General features: G+C 47.8%; 1 protein-coding gene across 12 annotated transcripts in view; it reads left to right on the top strand.

Annotated features, from left to right (window-relative positions):
- The window catches only part of TTC7A (tetratricopeptide repeat domain 7A), a 168,011-nt gene extending 151,957 nt beyond the window's left edge, over positions 1-16,054 (top strand). For 11 of the 12 annotated variants that reach the window (XM_050709569.1, XM_035555850.2, XM_035555870.2 and 8 more), the window contains one exon: positions 15,044-16,054. In XM_050709569.1, coding sequence (XP_050565526.1) covers positions 15,044-15,265 — 222 coding nt within the window. In that variant the 3' untranslated portion in view covers positions 15,266-16,054. Of the gene's footprint in view, positions 1-5,543; positions 6,124-15,043 lie in introns of those variants that run through there. The other variant, XM_035555859.2, reaches the window with a different exon arrangement.
- The last annotated feature ends 816 nt before the right edge of the window (positions 16,055-16,870 follow it).

Below are 16,870 nucleotides of genomic sequence, written 5' to 3'. Positions count from 1 at the left end.
TTGGGCATTGTGTGTGTTTGTTTTCATCTGCGCATGAATTTCTTTGAAAATACCCAGCAGAGCAATAAGAAGGGATTGTTTTTAATCTTTAGAGATGATAGCATGCTGTTTTGCATCAAGGACATTCAGAAACAAAGCATCAGATAAACTGTACCAGGAGATTTTTTATTTATTTTTTCCTCCGGGCTTTTCTGAAAATAAAACCTATCCTGCATGGAGCTCGCTGTTGATAAGGCATCTATAGGTTTGTTTTGTCACCCTGCAAGCACTCACACCTCCACGCTGAGGCAATTTACATGTGTGCACATGTGAAAACGCAGCTAGGCTCTGCTCGGAGCCGGGATGGAGGGCAGGCAACGTCCGTACAGCGACAGCTGGGCCTGGCCTCGAGCCAAGGCCGGCTCAACGCGATCACAAGATTTCAGTGATACGGCGTGGATTTTACATCGCCTTTCCAGGGGGAGGGTAGCTGGAGTCTCAGTTTTGTGCTCCCCTTGCCCTGCTGCTGCCCAAGTAACGGGTTTAAAAGCAGGCCGTGCATTTGTTGTGTTACGCAGGACAACACAGTGGACGGCAGAGCACCTTCTGCCATCCAGATTTCAGTTAACATTGACAGCGGCTATTCATATAGCTGCAAATCTATCGTTTCTCTCATCTGAGGTCTCTTCAGCGATACCCTTCCTTGCCTGAATGAGCGAGGTTATAAAACCCGGTAATTATAAATCTCATTGACTGCCTCGCATTCAAGGGCGTGTTCCCTCCGAGCATTGCTGTGAAGCGCGTTACCCCAGAGACTGCCCTGTGCCATTCCAAACAGCATTATTCTGACCCAGCGAGCTCGCCGCAGCGGAGGACAGTTGGGACGCTGACCTGCTGCCACAGCCCAGTAAATGCATTTTTCTCATTTCACAGCGGGGCAACGCCGCAGTACAACAAGGCCGATACACTCGAGTATCCTTTTGAGGCACGACTTACGTCTCAGCGACAAGTGCTGGGTCGCTGCAGATGTAGCAAGGGAGCCTAGGAGGGCAGTCAGGAGCCAGAAGCTCTGCTGGCAGTCCACAAAATTTCGGCAGATTTCTCTGAATGTTTGGCTGTCTCAGACTTTTCTGGCAAAATCGTAAATACCTCAGACAATATTACACAGTATCAATAAAACCCTTTTTTAAAGGTTTTTAAAGACAGCTGCTGTTGTGCCTTGCACTACGAACCGTAGCGTGCTTCAATAGCATCCTTTCCTCATCGATCTGAGCGTAGTTAAGATCTGTACAGGTACTTCCCTCGGTCTTGAGGGGTTTATTATCAGTATCCATCATGAACCCCTACAGTCAAGAAAATACACAAAGCCCTGCCACTCCCCCACCCTCTCAAAAGGATTGTAAAACCTGAGTAGTGTCATGCTTTCAAAAAAAAAAAAAAAGCAACCCAGTAACAAAAAAAAGAGAGAAAAGAGAAAAGAAGGATCGTCCTACTTCCTAGAAGAGCAGCAAGCACAAAACACGGCTGTTGCCATCCATTTTCTCAATTACTGTCAATGCACACAGCGCTACACGGTAGCCTAGGCAGTTGCATCCTCTTTGTGCTCAAGTAGGAGAGGAAGATGAGGTGCAGAGCAGCGATTCCCAGCAGGTGAGCAAGCCAATTGAGTTTAATTAGAAACATCCTGCTGAAAATGTAAACGTTTCACAAGTACATCATCCCTATCAGGGGCTGCTGCTGGAGCATGTGTTTTGCTGTGGCTTTGACACAACAACAACTAGTGATGCCCCTCTCACTCCCTCCCTCGCTCTGGCTCCGGCGCTCCCCAGGCACACGGGTGCTTGGCCTGGTGTTGTGGCACTGCACGGCAGCTCCTTGCCACCTTGCTGCCTCCCTGGGCATCTCAGACGCACACACAGGTTGGCTCATCGGAGGTAGACCAACCTCACGAAAACAGAAGGGCTTTGCGAGTCACAGGAGTGGATGCAATGCTAAGGGTGGTGCTGCTGTCTAAGTGTCCCCTCCACCCCATACAGCTTGAAAAGACCTCATAGTGTTTGTGCTTCGGTCTGCGAGCAGCATTGAAATGTCTCTTATGTGTACATCTCTGTGTGATTGCAGAAGCTACCCAGTTCATTATATTTAGCCCGTTGAGTTTTTCCACTGTTCTGCTGAAATGAGGAGTGATTGATTTTACCCTCTTCCTTGATGATCCAATATTTGTACTCCAGTGGTTCTCAAGAAAATTCATTCTTCCCCCCTCTAAATACAACGGCTATCACTAGAGTACTGCCAAACTGTGCAACCATGGTGCAACGTAAAATAACTCATCTGTAGTGCAGGCAGCTGTGGTTCAATCTAAAGAACAGATACACTACAGAAATGTTCAGTCAATTCAAATCTGATTCAGGTTACTAATCACATGTTAGCTCTTGAGAGGTTGCAGCCATTTTTTCCATTCTCATTTACGTGATGGGCTGGTGAACCCATGCCTACAAAGGAGGTACACAGATGCTTTAGGAAATCCTGTTCAAGGTTTCTATAGGTAGTAGGCTGTCTGGAGTCAGTCCTTTAATAAAAATAGAATTATCTATTCCTCGCCACGCATGGTTTAGTCAATACTGTTGTACTCCTTCAGCATCTTTCAGAGTTCATGTCTAGCCACATACCTGCCAAACTGCAGCTCCTGTGGTGCTCCTGTAGTAGTGAGTACTTCTCCAGATGGTGAAGGTAGTTCTGCTGGACTAGTTCTGTACAAGTCACATGCACAAGTAGTTGTGTAAGAACAACAGCATCTTCTCTCAGTATACCTCCATTGCTTATAAAACTAAAATGTAAATATTAGAGTATAAAGCTAGATGCTTTCATCGTATTCCAACAAAAACTATTACTATTATATTTCAGTTAAATAGTATGAGCTCAAGTTTCCATCTATAAAAGAGCACTGTATCACTTTAGTCTTCTAAACAGTTACAGAAATACAGTCAAATCTGGACAAAATATGCTTGTGGCTTGATGAGTAACAGTTCTTTTATGCTTGACTTCCAGAAAGATGACTGCTATAGAAGTGTCTGGTGTGGTTATTACATGACAATTAGCAGTTGTTTCTATGCTGACAGATGCCCACATCAAAAAGCACTGATCGTCTCTTGTTAGCAATTTTAGAGATACTGTAATAAAGTAGCTTAGAGCAGTTCCAAGAGACATTGTCCTTTGCACCAAAAGCACATCATCATTGCCTAGGTTCACAATGGGAAAGGTCAGATTGTGAACAATTATAGTGGCTAATTTATGTGAAAGTTTAAGTCCTTTCTGCCAGTACAGAATTAAAAATTGCCCTTTTTTCTGTGCATAGGTCTCTAAGCCAGACTAGATGAACATGCCGTATTTCAGCATTTTGTTTACTAGTGAACTGTTTCAACAGTGAAGCAGTATACAGTATGCATATGCAAGTCAGTGGCATTGGTCTTCTGGGACTGGATGACACGCTAAGATGCAAGAGAAGGGAAAGGAGAGGTTTGTAAAGGAGGGGAGAATGGCAGAACAAAACCCCCCATGGCCACATCGTAGTGAACCAAGTTCGCAAATTCTCGTATTGCACAGCTGTAGCATGGAGCATGTCTCCAAGCTTCTTAAAATGTCAGAGACAAGATAGTGGTGTTATTCAGTTAATGCAGGGGGAAAATACCTGGTTTACGTTAGTGTTGAAAAGAATGCAGTGCAAACTGTGACCTAAATGAATATCTCTGCCTGTGATCCAGAAGCCTGTTCTCTAGCCTTCCCATCGCACAGCCTGCTGGAGCTAGGAGGAGTCCTTGCGTGAGGGCCTTTTGCCCCGAGGTAGGACAGCAGAGTGATGCTGCTGTGGCTGGCAGTGCGAGTCTGAAACATTTGCTAACAGGCAAAGGTCTGTGGGAGCAGACATGAGACTGGCAGGTGGGACTTGATAGCAGAGGTTCTGTGCAGCTGCCAAAAAATCACAACCCAGATGCTGGAGCTGAGCACATACTGCCTGATAGGAATGGTGTTCTGGGGAGAACAGGAAGCCTGCAAGCGTCTGTCAGGGAGATGAATTTGGTTCTGATTGCAGTGCTGCCTTACCTCGTCCTTCTCCTGTGGTCAGACAAGTCACAGTGTCTTCTGTGCATATGGAACTGGCCGGACATGGAGACGTGCAGCATTTTTTCATTATTGTGCATCCAAAAAGTACCTTACCAAATCAGGCTCCTTTTTACCTCTCCAGAAACTTGCATAAATCCCCTTCTGACTGTCTGCCTTTCCCTCTCTCTCTCTCTGCATGAGCTGTTGTCTCTCAGCTCCCCATTCACCTCACACACTCATTCTGCAAGGTGCATTTTTACTCTTGCTCCTCAGAGACCATACTAATCCCAAGACATTGATCTGCCTTACTTTTTTCTCCATCCTTGCTCTGTTGGACGGCAGTTCCCTCTCTAAAAAATGCTTGAGAGAGCATGCTTGTAGTGAAACAAAAGCAAAGCAGCAGCAGACCAGCTGTCCTTTACCCTTCCACAACCACCCTGATGAAGAGCACACGAGGAGCAGCAGTATATATCCAAGCAGTGAGGGCATCCACTGACCAGCCAGTGGCTAATGTGCTCCTGTACTCAGCCTAAAGAAGCTGGGCAAGGCCAGCAGCCTGCAAGCCAGGCTAAGCACTTCACCCTTTCTGCCCAAAGGAGGAATTTCCTAAAAATACATGTCCTGACATACCGCCGAGCCACATGGCACAGTGAGTGCAATCCTATTTTCAGCCTGCTCTGCAGGGTGACATAGCTCGTTACACCTCCTCCCAGAAATGGCACGTCGGCCGTGCAACACTTGCTGAAGGACCCTCAGCACGGGGTCTCCCGTGGGCCGGTGCTCTCCGCTGGAATTCCTTGCCGGGCGCTGGCACGCTTGTGGCGCACGGATCTGTGGTCGGGGGAAGCATCCCCAGGCGTGCTGAGCGTGCTGGGACAGCTGCCTCCTGCCCGTCCTCGTCCTGGCCCGCGGCAGGGGTGCTCTGCAAGTCCCAGAGAGGTGAGTTGGTGAGTCACTGGGCTGGGGAGGAGGGAGCAGGAGGAGCCACGGCCAGAACCACTTCTGATCTGGCCCCGAGAGGAGCTCTCCCAGTGGGTATGAAGCCCACCTGGCACGCACTTCTCGCAGCTCCACCAAGCAGGACAAGGGTAAAGCAACAACTCCTGGCTTTCGGAGATGGTCAGTAGCCTCCTTCCAAACCACGGCTGATTAGCAGATTCTGTTTTCCCGACTCCGAGGCTTATTGCAGAATCCCAGGAATGTTCCTGTGCTCCAGATAGCCCAAAATAACTGCTCTAAGCTCTCCTTGGGGAAAAGCAATCCTTAGAGCGGCGTCTTAACTCAAATTTTTGTGTTGAAGCAGCTGAGCTTGAGGGAGAGAGCTTGTCTTTGCCTCTGGTCTCCCTGGCTCACACAGGAGAAATGAGTATTTTGGATGCTCACATTAAGAAGTTTGTGTGTCAACTCACTCACTGTCCAAGGAATTGCAAACGCTTTGTCCTTCTCGTTTCTGTTTGCTGCAGAAGAAACCTTCCTCCCCCACTGCTGCCCTCCCTGCAAATCCACTCGTTTGCTGGCAGCTTCGGTAGCTGAGCCATCGGAGCAAATCCTGTCTGTGCAGCAAGTCCCCAGCAGCGGTGGACAGAATTGTTTTGCAGGTTTGTTGCCTGCTCTCTTCCTCTGCAGTTGCCAGGCTTCCTTCCTCCATCCAGAGGAGATAGTGGAGCCATCACAAACAATAGTGGAGCCATCACAAAGTGATAAGAGACTCTCTGAAGCCCAAGCCATCACTTAGACACTTTGAGTAGCCATTTCCTTTCCTGGGGGAACTGCGCATTTCCCTCATCAGGTGCTTGGTGCTTGGAAGGAGCAAAACTGATCCACTGTGCAAGCACAGAGATGTCAGGGAAGGTCCATTAGCAGAGCTGGTGTTCTGCTTCCCAGAAGTGGATTATCCTGGTTTCCAGGGAATCTGTATCTGTATCCGTGCCAATCACTTCTGTTCCTTTGTTGTGGTAAGTTATTCTCCATGTCCCTAAGGTGCTCATTACCACATTATTCAGGCTCTGTTTACGTAACTTTGGAAACCAAAATAAATTCGTGAAAGACAAAACTCGCCAGTTCTTCTCTGATCCCTTCTCTAAAATCTGCGCAGTCCTTTACAAAAGAAGAGCCTGAATATTTCTTAAACCCCTCGAGTTCCTGGAGTGGTTCGTTCACCTCTGGAGAATGAGCCTTGTATCCAGGCCTAAAGACATTGTCCTTGGCCTGATCTCTTCCTGCAGCCAACTCTGCAGCAGATGCCTCTCTGCTGAGCTCCAAACTGATCTTCCAGAAGATTATTAGCTTTAGTTGTGGTTTGCCATCCGCAGCCCTCTAGATCCCATGCAGCTCAACTAATCAGTATTGTCCTCACGTGGTGCTTTGCTCTGAGATCAAATTAAAGCCTAGAAATTGTAGTAGTCAAGTTTGCTTGTCTACAGATGAACTCATAAATGATATTTTGGAAGGTGCTCAGGGAATTGTCAGAAGGGAGAAGGGATGGAATTATACTGCAACCTTCAGACACTTCTTCACAGACAAGGAAACCAGTTACAATTAGTTTAAATTCTGAGCTATTTAGCTGCCTGTTACCACACTGAAGACAGAACAGTGAGAGAGACTATTGTACTGCAGTTCATAAAATAGCATGTGGCACAATAACAGAATGAGTTGCCTCCTGGTACCTAAGACACAGCTGCACAAAGCTGGGGCATGAACTAGCAAGAATTCCAGGTTTTGAGCAAACTGCCCCAATACACTGAGCTGACCACAGGCAAGAAGGAAGCAGAAGTCCCTTTGTGCCAGACAAATGGGAAACATGAAAACATCACAGCTCTCCGGTGCCACTGAACTTCCACTGACATTAATTATTTACCTTCTCACTGAGTTTCTTCACTCATTCTCTTCTGAGCATGTAACAGAACGTACAGCACCGTGTAATGCAGCAACATCTCTTTGTGCCTGAAGGGTCATGGTCGATGAGACGTCTTATGTCGAGGCGGTAAGTGGACGTGCAGCTGGTGGGGTCGAGGCACAGCAGAGGGAGGCACAGGCTGGCACACAGCAGCACGTTCCTGCCCGCCTCCCCCTCTATTCCCCAGCAGCTCAGTGGCTTAGCACTGCGATGAGATTGCACTCCCAGGCTCCGGCCCTAGTTGTGCAGAGGATGTCCTTAACAACATGCCATCCCAGAGGCTGCCAGCAGCAGAAAAAAAAAGCAAAACAAGACTTTTTTGAATATCTCAGCTCTCCTTCCAGGAGACATCTGCTGTAATGTGCATTGGCATGCTATGGGCTTAGATCAGCCGTGTCTTCACTGTGTACACCCTTCCCCAGAGACATGCTAGCCACGGTGCTTGCTCTGGTGATAACTTCAGGCGAACCCTTCTGGGGACTGAACTGCACAGAGACCCTCAGCAGAGCTGAACCTTCTATGTAGGGAAACCTGCTCGTGACTCATACGTTCAGACAAGATTTACTCTGTCCAGAGAGGTGAAGATAACATGCATATGAAATGTGCGTGACCAGTCCCTCCTTTTATGCAAGCCAGTGCATTAAAGACTGGGGCAAGATCCAGCATTGGCGCTGGAGGAAACCTAAGCAGCCAGAAACACCCTGTTCATCAGCCACAGCACACTGCAGGCACTCACATTAATCGGGTGTACAAGTCTGAAGCCTGGATGTTCCCCAGATGTGTGCAGCAGCATCTTGCTATGTGTGACAGAACACAGGCACTTGCTTGCTGTCAAATAGAGGCAGAGAGTTGCTCCCCCCATGGGGCAAGGGAAGCTTAAATGCTGCCCTAATTTCTTTAAAATATTTGCTAGAAGTGCGTGTGCACACCCTGAGCACAGGAGAGGCGAATTCTCCTTGCTCCTTAGCCTGAGAACTTCAAGCCTGGGACTTCTGCCTCCATAAGCTCGACCCTGGATCCCATCCCTGCTCTGGATCGTCTCTGAACAACGGCAGATTATTCAACATGAGATGCGTCAGCAGCCAACGAAGCACAGGCTAGAGCAACCGATTTCTAGACAGGTGCTCTAGCCTGATACCTGACGGTGAGCATAGTGCTCGTCAGCACGATGATCATGCATTGCACGCCTTTGCTCTCACTGCCGAGGCTGGTCAGGCTCCGTTCTGCTTGTTGTGAAGTACTTGCATATAGCCAGGCTGAGTCTCACTGGTCTCTACAAGGCTTTCTGCCAAGGAAGCGGGATGTCACGCTATATGGTGAAGCACAAAGTTGGGACCTTAAATTATAAATTCTCTGTTATAAATTACTCTCAGTTATTGGTTTTGGACCTTCTTTTAGTACATGTTTTTGCAGACAGCATGGTGAGGTTGAGTCCTAGAGTCCTGCTGGAAGCTACTGTGCGCTCTACTGCAGCATTACTATGACAACTGCTAAGATCAGGGCTTGGAGAAATCTCACCTTCCCTAGGAAAAGAGTGTGTGAAACAAACACGGCACTTTGTTCGTCTCAAGCATGTGGCTGAGACGTCCTTGCTTGCTAGGTTTCTTTGCTTGCTGCCTCATCTCCACGTAGGTCTCTGCAAAGGAAGAATTATCTTGAGAATATTCAGATGCGGCGAACAATGTTGCTTTGAATGAAGCTTAAGTGACGCCAGTCCAACAAGGCAGAAAAACATTGCTCTCTTCATTCTCCCTAGGCTTCTGTGAGCCTCCCTGTGAAGAGATCAGAGCCTCCTGGTTTGAAACGCTGCCTTAGGGTTTGCTTTTTATGTCAATAAATGTTTTATCACGATTAAGCTCCGAACGCGGCACAAAAATCTCTGCTAACATTTGGTGAACTGAAATAGGTAGAGCAGGCATGGGGGGCAGGGGCTTGTCTTTCTTTTGTTTCTCCTTCCCTCCCAGGGAACATTTCCCTGGAAGAGAGTAGTGCTACCTCTGTGTGGCTGGTGAGGTGTGTGTCCACATGCCCAGGTCTGTGGTAGGCTTCAGACTTCTCTGTCCTCACGCTCAGCTGGGCTGTCTGTCCCGCTGCCTCCTGCAGTCTCATCTCTTCTCTTAGCCCACGCTCCTCCAGAGCACACAAAAAGGCTGAAGGGAAGTTCAGGCAGCAGAGCTGCTCGGCTGCCTTTGGTGCCTCAGGTAGCACAGCTGAAACCTCAGGGTTGAATCTGCTGAGGTTCGCCCACGGGCAGTGCAGGAGTGCTGCACATCAAGACGGAAACTCTGGTGTCTGCTTTTGCTGGCACAGGCCAGTCCCCCTTTCCGATGCCATTCCTTCATTTTCCCTTTCCACATGCTGCATTTTGCTGGGACCCTGCCTGCCTGCCTGCCTTCTACACCTCCCTCCATCCCATCTTTGCTGTGTCAAACGCAGCGCTTCGGCGTCACTGACTGACAGGGGATGCTGCAGCTTCAGCGCAGGAGTTGGAGAGAGGGAAGGCAGCGAAGGAAAAGCTGCACTCGACAAAAGAGGCAACAGAAGTGCTGCAAGAAAGAGTTTTTCCTCCAAAACTGGATCCCAGTCACCCTTCATTAGGGCAGCAAATTAAGATGTGGTCTCTAATTCAGTGCATTCAGTGAGCGACCCTGACCGCTCCCGCAGCTCCACTTATTCCTGCAGTGTATTTTCAGAGAATAAAGCTCAGATTTGTAGCTCAGATTTGCCACAGCCTGCACTGAATCAGCAGAATGGATGATTAGCTACCCTGCACACTGACAGCTTCTGCATGACTAAGTGACAGCACAACAGAAACTCACTCCACTGCTCACAGCTAAGAAAAAATCCTGCTTCCTCAGAAATGCAAAGGTCGTGAATGCAGGGGGGAGAATCACAGAGGAATCAGATAGTTACATTTCTGTCTTTATTCTGGGGGACCTCAGATTTTCAGGGTTCATCTTTGCCATTTTCCAAAAGGACTCTTATGTATCATGGTTTATGAAATAGATTTTGCTTACAACTTACTCTGATTGCTAAATAATTACGGAAGTGTATGTAGCAGTGCAGATTTTTCCTGTACATGAGACTGTTATCACCAAGTGCCAAATGCATCTTGAAAGGCTTTTTGCAGGCGTCTGCTGAATAGGCACACTTGTGAATGGGCACTTTGCTCCAGTATGCCATGGTCCTGCCAGCTGCTAATTACCCTCCTCGTAACTACTAGTGACATGTCCATATAACAGGCTGCAGTAGAGAGGAAGGATACCCCATTTACCTTGAAATCAATTAGCTAATGCATTAGCAGTACCCAGCAATGAAGTCCACAGCCTAATTTACTCTGGTAGTTTCTTTTTGACAATAATGGGCCAAAATTCCATGCTCAGTTGAGAAAAGTGGCAAAAACCATCTCACCTTGGAGTCAGAGTGTCATGAAAAAAAAAAAAAATGTGTGCAAAGTAATTATTAAAACCACAGTGTTAAAAATAGAGTCTACTCTACCTGTACAGATTCTCCCAGAAGATGACCATGCCAAGAAAACAAAAAGCAGCCTTCTTGGAATGAAATAAAATATTTTCCTGAACATCTCTTGCCAGTACAAGCCAGAAAGGAAAGAACAAATAAATCTGTGCCACCTTAGTGGAAGGAGGCAGGGATGCCAAGACTCAGGAGAACTCCCTGCTGCTCATCAGGTGTTCGAGCTAAACATTTGCAAAGGAAGTTTTGACTTTCTTTACTAAAAATAAATTCCTCCTTGTGCGTGAGGTTTATTTTGTAGACTTCCATAATGTCTTTTCTGAACTATTTTGTGGGAGTTTTATGAGCTAACAGCTTTTAAGGAGGTTTCTTCAAACTCTAGGGAAATAAAGGCACAGCTCAGGAATTCCAAGACCTCCTGAATTAGGACTTCAAGGGGGAGGTTTTGCTCGCTTCCTTTATTAATAGAAATTGACAACAACTCGTTAACTCATTTTTTTGCTCATCTAACTTAAAGTGAAACATGGGTCTCCTGTTCTAAAACAAGAACAGCCTCACTCAATTGCTGAGTATCACATCACTGTGTGAATTACAATCCAAGCTCGGTACAGATATATTAATGCAACTAGCACATGAAGTGCTACGTGTGGTTAGCAGGGGACTGATGCAAGCCCTACCGACATGCTGCCTAACGGGAGCTCCAAAGCAAAATGATTCCCACACACCTTTTGGATTGGGTGTTTTGTATGTTCCTTTGTTTTTTATTATTTATATTATGCTTGAGTTAAAAAGAAGCCAGTCCTTATTGCCCTGACATGGGTACCACCAACACTGATGGAGAAGAACCTGCTTAGAGGTACTCCCCATCTTTGGGAGGAAAATTACTGGGCAAAAATAGAAGTGCCGGTGCTAGCCAGGAGGTGGCAGAGGAGCCAGGCCACCTTGTGCACTGGTTTCTCTGTTAATTTGGCAAAAACGCAAATACAAACCAAAGCAAAACAACAAAGCCCAGCCCCACCCTCCCTTTGCAAGAATAAGAGGATGAAACCCTTAATCATTTTCCTGCTTGTATTTATACTAATTGCTCGTCTTCCTGAGATCTGACTTTATGAAATTATGCATGCACACCAAGCAGATGAGTTTCCATAGAAACTCAGGAACTGAACTTTCATTAGAAAAATCTTTTAAAAAAATATCTTCCAGATAAAAATGCAAATTGCCTGTCAGTGGGTGGCTTTCTGAATTTATATATAATTTTTTTCTTTTGCACTGTAGGCAGATTCCAGCTGGACCTACATAGCAACAACATGCAGGCATTGTTTATAGCAAGCCAGACTCCATGGGGAAATGAGAAATTCAGTAGCAAAGAGAAGCTCTCAAGTGCAAATACCTCAGGGAAACAAAAAACTGAAGTGCTCAGTGCTGCGTGTTAGTGAGGCTTGGGGATTGTGCAGCCTCCAGCTCTCAGAAAATGCTGGTGGCTTGCAAGGAGCAGCAGGGAGGGAAGGGGAGAGAGGAAAGCCAAATCAAGAAACTCTCCTGCAAACAGAATTAATGATGTTCAACCTGCCCTTTAAACACCTAGCAGCGTATTTCTGCCAGTTCAGTTCAACCTCACTGGAAAGACTGACACCATCTGCTGTTGGCTCACTTTGGGCAAAGGAGTAGATATAAGTCCTGGGGTTTGGGAACGTTTGTGGTCTAGGCTGGGGAGCGGGTGGCCACCGCCTGACTTCTTGGGCTGAGGCCTGATGCCCAACTTCTGTTGCCCACACCAAATGGAAATGGAGGCACGCAGGCAAGAAGGCAGCCATGGGGCTGTTCGTGGTGGGAACAAGAGGGGAGGAGGACTGAGGGCACACCTGGCAAGGGCATGGACCTGGGCAGCGATTGGCACAACCAGTTGTGTGTGTCAGCAAGGGGGTGGATATTTAGCTCCTTTACCCTGGGGAGCCGCAGAGGGAAGGAGCCACGCCAGCCTCTGCTCCTTGAGCACGGCCGAGGGTGCTGGGGCACACCAGGGCGCTGTGCCGCACGAGCACCGCTGGGGTTTTACGAGGAGGTGGATTTCACTTCAGCATTGCTGAGAGGCGCTAGATGTCAGCCGGGAAGGGAATTCCCCTCCGGCGTGGAGAGGGATGACAGGCAGCAGCTGCACGGGCTCGCCGGCCCGTGTGCCTCGCTCGGGGCCAGCGGCCCTCCAGGAGCACAGAGCGGCTCCGGCAGCCCCGCTGGGGCTGGGTGCCATCAGCGGCAGGGCGAGGGTGGCAGTGGGTCCCCAGCCACCAGGGAGCAGAAGTGGCTCCGCTGGGTCAGCGCAACAGGAAGAGTTTTTAGGAAGAGTGGTTTTGTGGTCAAGGACAAACGAGCTGAGATCGCTGCCGTCTATTCTTGGCTCTGCAGCAGACTTGCTATGGCCACACTACTTGCCCTTTCTGAATCTCGTTATCCTTGTCAAGCGGGTGACTCAAATTATAATTGTACAAATTCCTTCCAGTCTGTCATTACGTGCCGGCGGTCGTTTCCAGGCAGCCACCTCCGGGGGAACTGGGCTGTCCCACCGGAGCACCTCTGTTCCACCTGTGTCTGCTCACAAGGGGATTCAGCCCTGGGGCCTTGCCGTTTTCCAGCAGAGAGAGGAACCTAAAGGAAAAACATCCCCACTGAACCTGTGAATGATGAGATTTGATACTCAGTTGATTATTCAGGTCAGAGTTATGTGCAAGAGGCAGTGAAACTTCACACGGTACTGTCTATATATGATTAAATGTGTGTTTCTTAATTCTCCTCTCTGGCAAAGTAACGGTTTTCTGTCAGTATTAGTAATATCACTGTCTAGCATGTGTTACTCATGCTGATGTATCCTTCATCTCTTGGCATTTTTGGAAGAGCAAACAAAACAAGACAAAAGAAAAATCTTCATTAATTCAATAAGTATCAACATTTTTTCATTAGAAATTTAATTTGGGTTCTAGTTGCAAGAGTTTTCAGGTTTCTTACATCTTTTGATAACAGCTGAAGGCAACTAGACCCATTAAAGGCAGAAGTAATGCTTCTCTTCATATATATGACTGCTTCCACATACTGTCTCGTATCAGGAAACACATGAAGTCAGGCAGTCATCTCCCTTTACAACATTTTCCCATGTCCACCAAATTAAATTGTGGTATTTTCTTAGAAAAAGATTTCCAACACATGGCATTTCATTACTGGGCTGCTATTACACATGACACTGTAAAACTGAATTCCATCACTTGGGCTGTTCTGATGTGGAAACCTTTGAATCACTGAACTCCTTGGCTGAGGAATCAATGGCAAGAGCTCATCTATACACTGCAGTCCCTCACCCAACATGGGGAAGGACTGTTGTTTTTTCTGCAGAGGACAGGGACAACTTGGATATGAGCTCTTGCTTTGTATAAACTTGACCCTAAGAGCATAACCCTTACAAATTTTGAAGCATCTGTTGCTTGCACCGTGGTGGTTGCTTTGGCAAGGTAGCATGGACCCTGCTGGGTCATCCCTCACGCTGTAGGACAAAGCCTTTAAGCTCATCCTCACGGAGAGGTCACCTCATAACAGGGGTGGCATCTATGAGGTTTGGTGCTGCAGCATATGAACATACCGAGCGCTTGGCAGGCAACATGGAGGTGTTGGCTGCTTCTTCCACAGGCCACATCTGGATGAAGCTGGCGAGGCCTTCATCCTGGTGTGTGCACCGTGAGGAGGAAGCAAGAACATGCCACTAATACGCTGTGGCATGCAAAGCCAGCATGACCACCTGGGCTCAGCGAGGTCGGGTGCTGTATAATTAAAAGGGAGCCCTGCTCATTAGATGCTTTGAGGGTTCAGAGGCATCTACGCGAGCCCTATAGGAAAACATGTTCTTCCTACCGCTTCTTTCATCCTCCCCCTCCTGTTCCTTCCAGATGGTTACACCCACTTGTGTCTTTTCTTACCCTAAGGACAGCTTTTTAAGCAAGGTTCCTCTATCCTTCTCCCTCACGTTGCCTTAGGCTCTACAGCGGACAGAGGGGCCCCAATGCTGTTATGGCTAGCCTCGCCCTGGAATGGGGCCTCATTCCTCTAGTCCGTTTGTCAAGAGGAAAGGTCTTTCTATATGGTCAAGATGTTGGAGCTGAGGGACTTCACCTCAGCCTCAGCTGGATTTTCCAGACATGCAAGTGTTAATTTAGGTACTTGGTGTAGTTGAACCTGAGTTCCTGGGGACTGGAAGCTGGTGCAGAAGGGAGGGATGCTTAAGGGGCCTGTAGCCTTTCCCTGCTTACTGGCATCACACAGTACCAGTGTTCGCCCTCCCGGTAACACAGCAGGAGTGCTTGCAGGGCTGGATCAGCCTCTGCTTAATCTTCACAGTTACTGTTTTAAATTACAAAATCAAAAGGATCACAACCAGAAAAAGCAGAGATTAAAGGCTGATTGCTCCTCTTCTCCAGAAGCAGGGGGGAGATCACCTGCATAGGGCTACTGCGCCTGCACGCTTAGGTCTGCCCAGCCTGCTGGGAGCTTGGGCTCTCCTTTCTTGTGCCGCATGGTGCCCCCACTAACCACTCCTCACTTGTTTGTTGGCAGGGCCTGGTGCTGAACAGACTTGGGCGGAGGGAGCTGGCCCAGAAGGTCCTCAGAGACGCCATCCGGATCCAGAACACCAGCCACCAGGCCTGGAACAGCCTCGGGGAGGTCCTGCAAGCTCAGGGGAAAAACGAAGCAGCCATCGAATGCTTCCTCACTGCTCTGGACCTCGAATCCAGCAGTCCTGTCATCCCGTTCACTGTCATACCCAGGGAGCTCTGAGGCTTCTTCATTCAATGGACAGACACCAACAGACAGACAAAAAGACATACAGTGAAGAAACTGGATTTAACACAAAAGTGCCATTGTAACCTGGAATTGGGCAAAATAATTCCAGGATGGGGCTCAGGTCTACATGCTTAGCTGAAACGAGTCTAACTGTAGAGGAATTTGCAACAGGCAGAGAAAGAGAATGCCTTTTTTCTTCACAAATGCCCAGTTAACCCCCTGTTCAAGTTAATAGAAAGACTTATTTCAAAGTGTTGGTTCAAGATGACTGTAGAATAGATTGTGCTGGAGTACAGCTGTTCAAAGCACTTGCACCTTTCAGTTTTTATTAAGGATGAAAACCCGAAATCCAAAGATAAAACCCCCAAACCCTGAGTTAAAACCCAGTCCAGCTCTAAACAAGAGTAAATGCACCAACTAATGTACCAAGTTGTATTTAAGCACCTAGCTGCCTCCACACAGGTCTGACAGGATAGGAATGACAATTAAACCATATAGATGTGCAGTATATTGCATTTACAAAATTATTTCAGCTATTCTGATAATCCTTTTTCTTGCCTTGCTCTTATATACTGCATATACGCACTATATTTAGTGTGGCATTTGCCTAGACCAGTTTAAATTAAAAATACTTTTTATTTTTAAGCTGCTATTGTAGTGTGATTCACAAAAGCAGAAAGACCAAAGACCCAATCAGTTCACACTTGGCCTAGCATTAAAAGCATGTATGTATCTCCAATTACATATTATTGAAAGGCCTTTCTTGAAGTAGCTAATTATAAACTCTGAGCTTCATTCTTGTTAATCACCCATTCCGTCACTTTTAGGAATGAAACGATTACCAGCATATAGTGACTGAACTCTGTGCTTGACTGCGGTGCTGTTCCTGGCACCAAACCTGTTCATATCTGTCTGTTCGTGGTCTAAAAGACAGCAGCATTCTGCTAAGGGAAAGCGCACTGAAGGCAGCATGCGTGTATAAGAATTGCTTTTCTTTTAAAACCAAATCCTGGGATTTTCTGCAGACATCTAACGTCAGAGGTAGGGGCCACGCCTGCAGCGGAGCGGGCTTGTGTTGTGCATCACATCAGATGTAAGCGTGATCCCCGGAGCTGTCTGAAGAGCTCCTAATCCACTGCCCTCCCGCTGGCTGGCTGGGGTGGAGAGGCAGCTGCCGGACCCCACGCTAAGCCGATCCTCACCCAGCTCTGCGTGACCTGCCCGCGGCCTCTGCAGCCAGCTGGAGCTCTAACGGGCTGCCAGCCCCGGCCGCGGTGCTCCCAAGGCGAAGGGGATGCAAAAATGAGCCGCGGGCGCTTTCCTACACATAAGGTTGGGGCCACGTGCCCGTTCCTGACCAAAGAAGGCTTGTGCCTGCTCTGTAAGCAGGTTTGCACTGAAACACGCAGTGTACAATGGCTGTGCCCAGTATTGCAGTCTGCAGCTAGCTCCTTCCAGAAATCCTAACATCCTCAGGCAGTAAATGAGTCGGGGTTATTCCTGCGAGACCTGGAGGCTCTGGAGCAGACTTGAAGTCAGCATTGCTTACAGTCGTTTGGAAACCTGCAGGCTGGCGGAGACCTCCTGGGCCGTGCCTGT

The sequence above is a fragment of the Cygnus atratus genome, chromosome 3, assembly GCF_013377495.2.
Source record: "Cygnus atratus isolate AKBS03 ecotype Queensland, Australia chromosome 3, CAtr_DNAZoo_HiC_assembly, whole genome shotgun sequence".
Lineage (NCBI taxonomy): Eukaryota > Metazoa > Chordata > Aves > Anseriformes > Anatidae > Cygnus > Cygnus atratus.
This window is presented reverse-complemented; position numbering and strand designations above follow the sequence as displayed.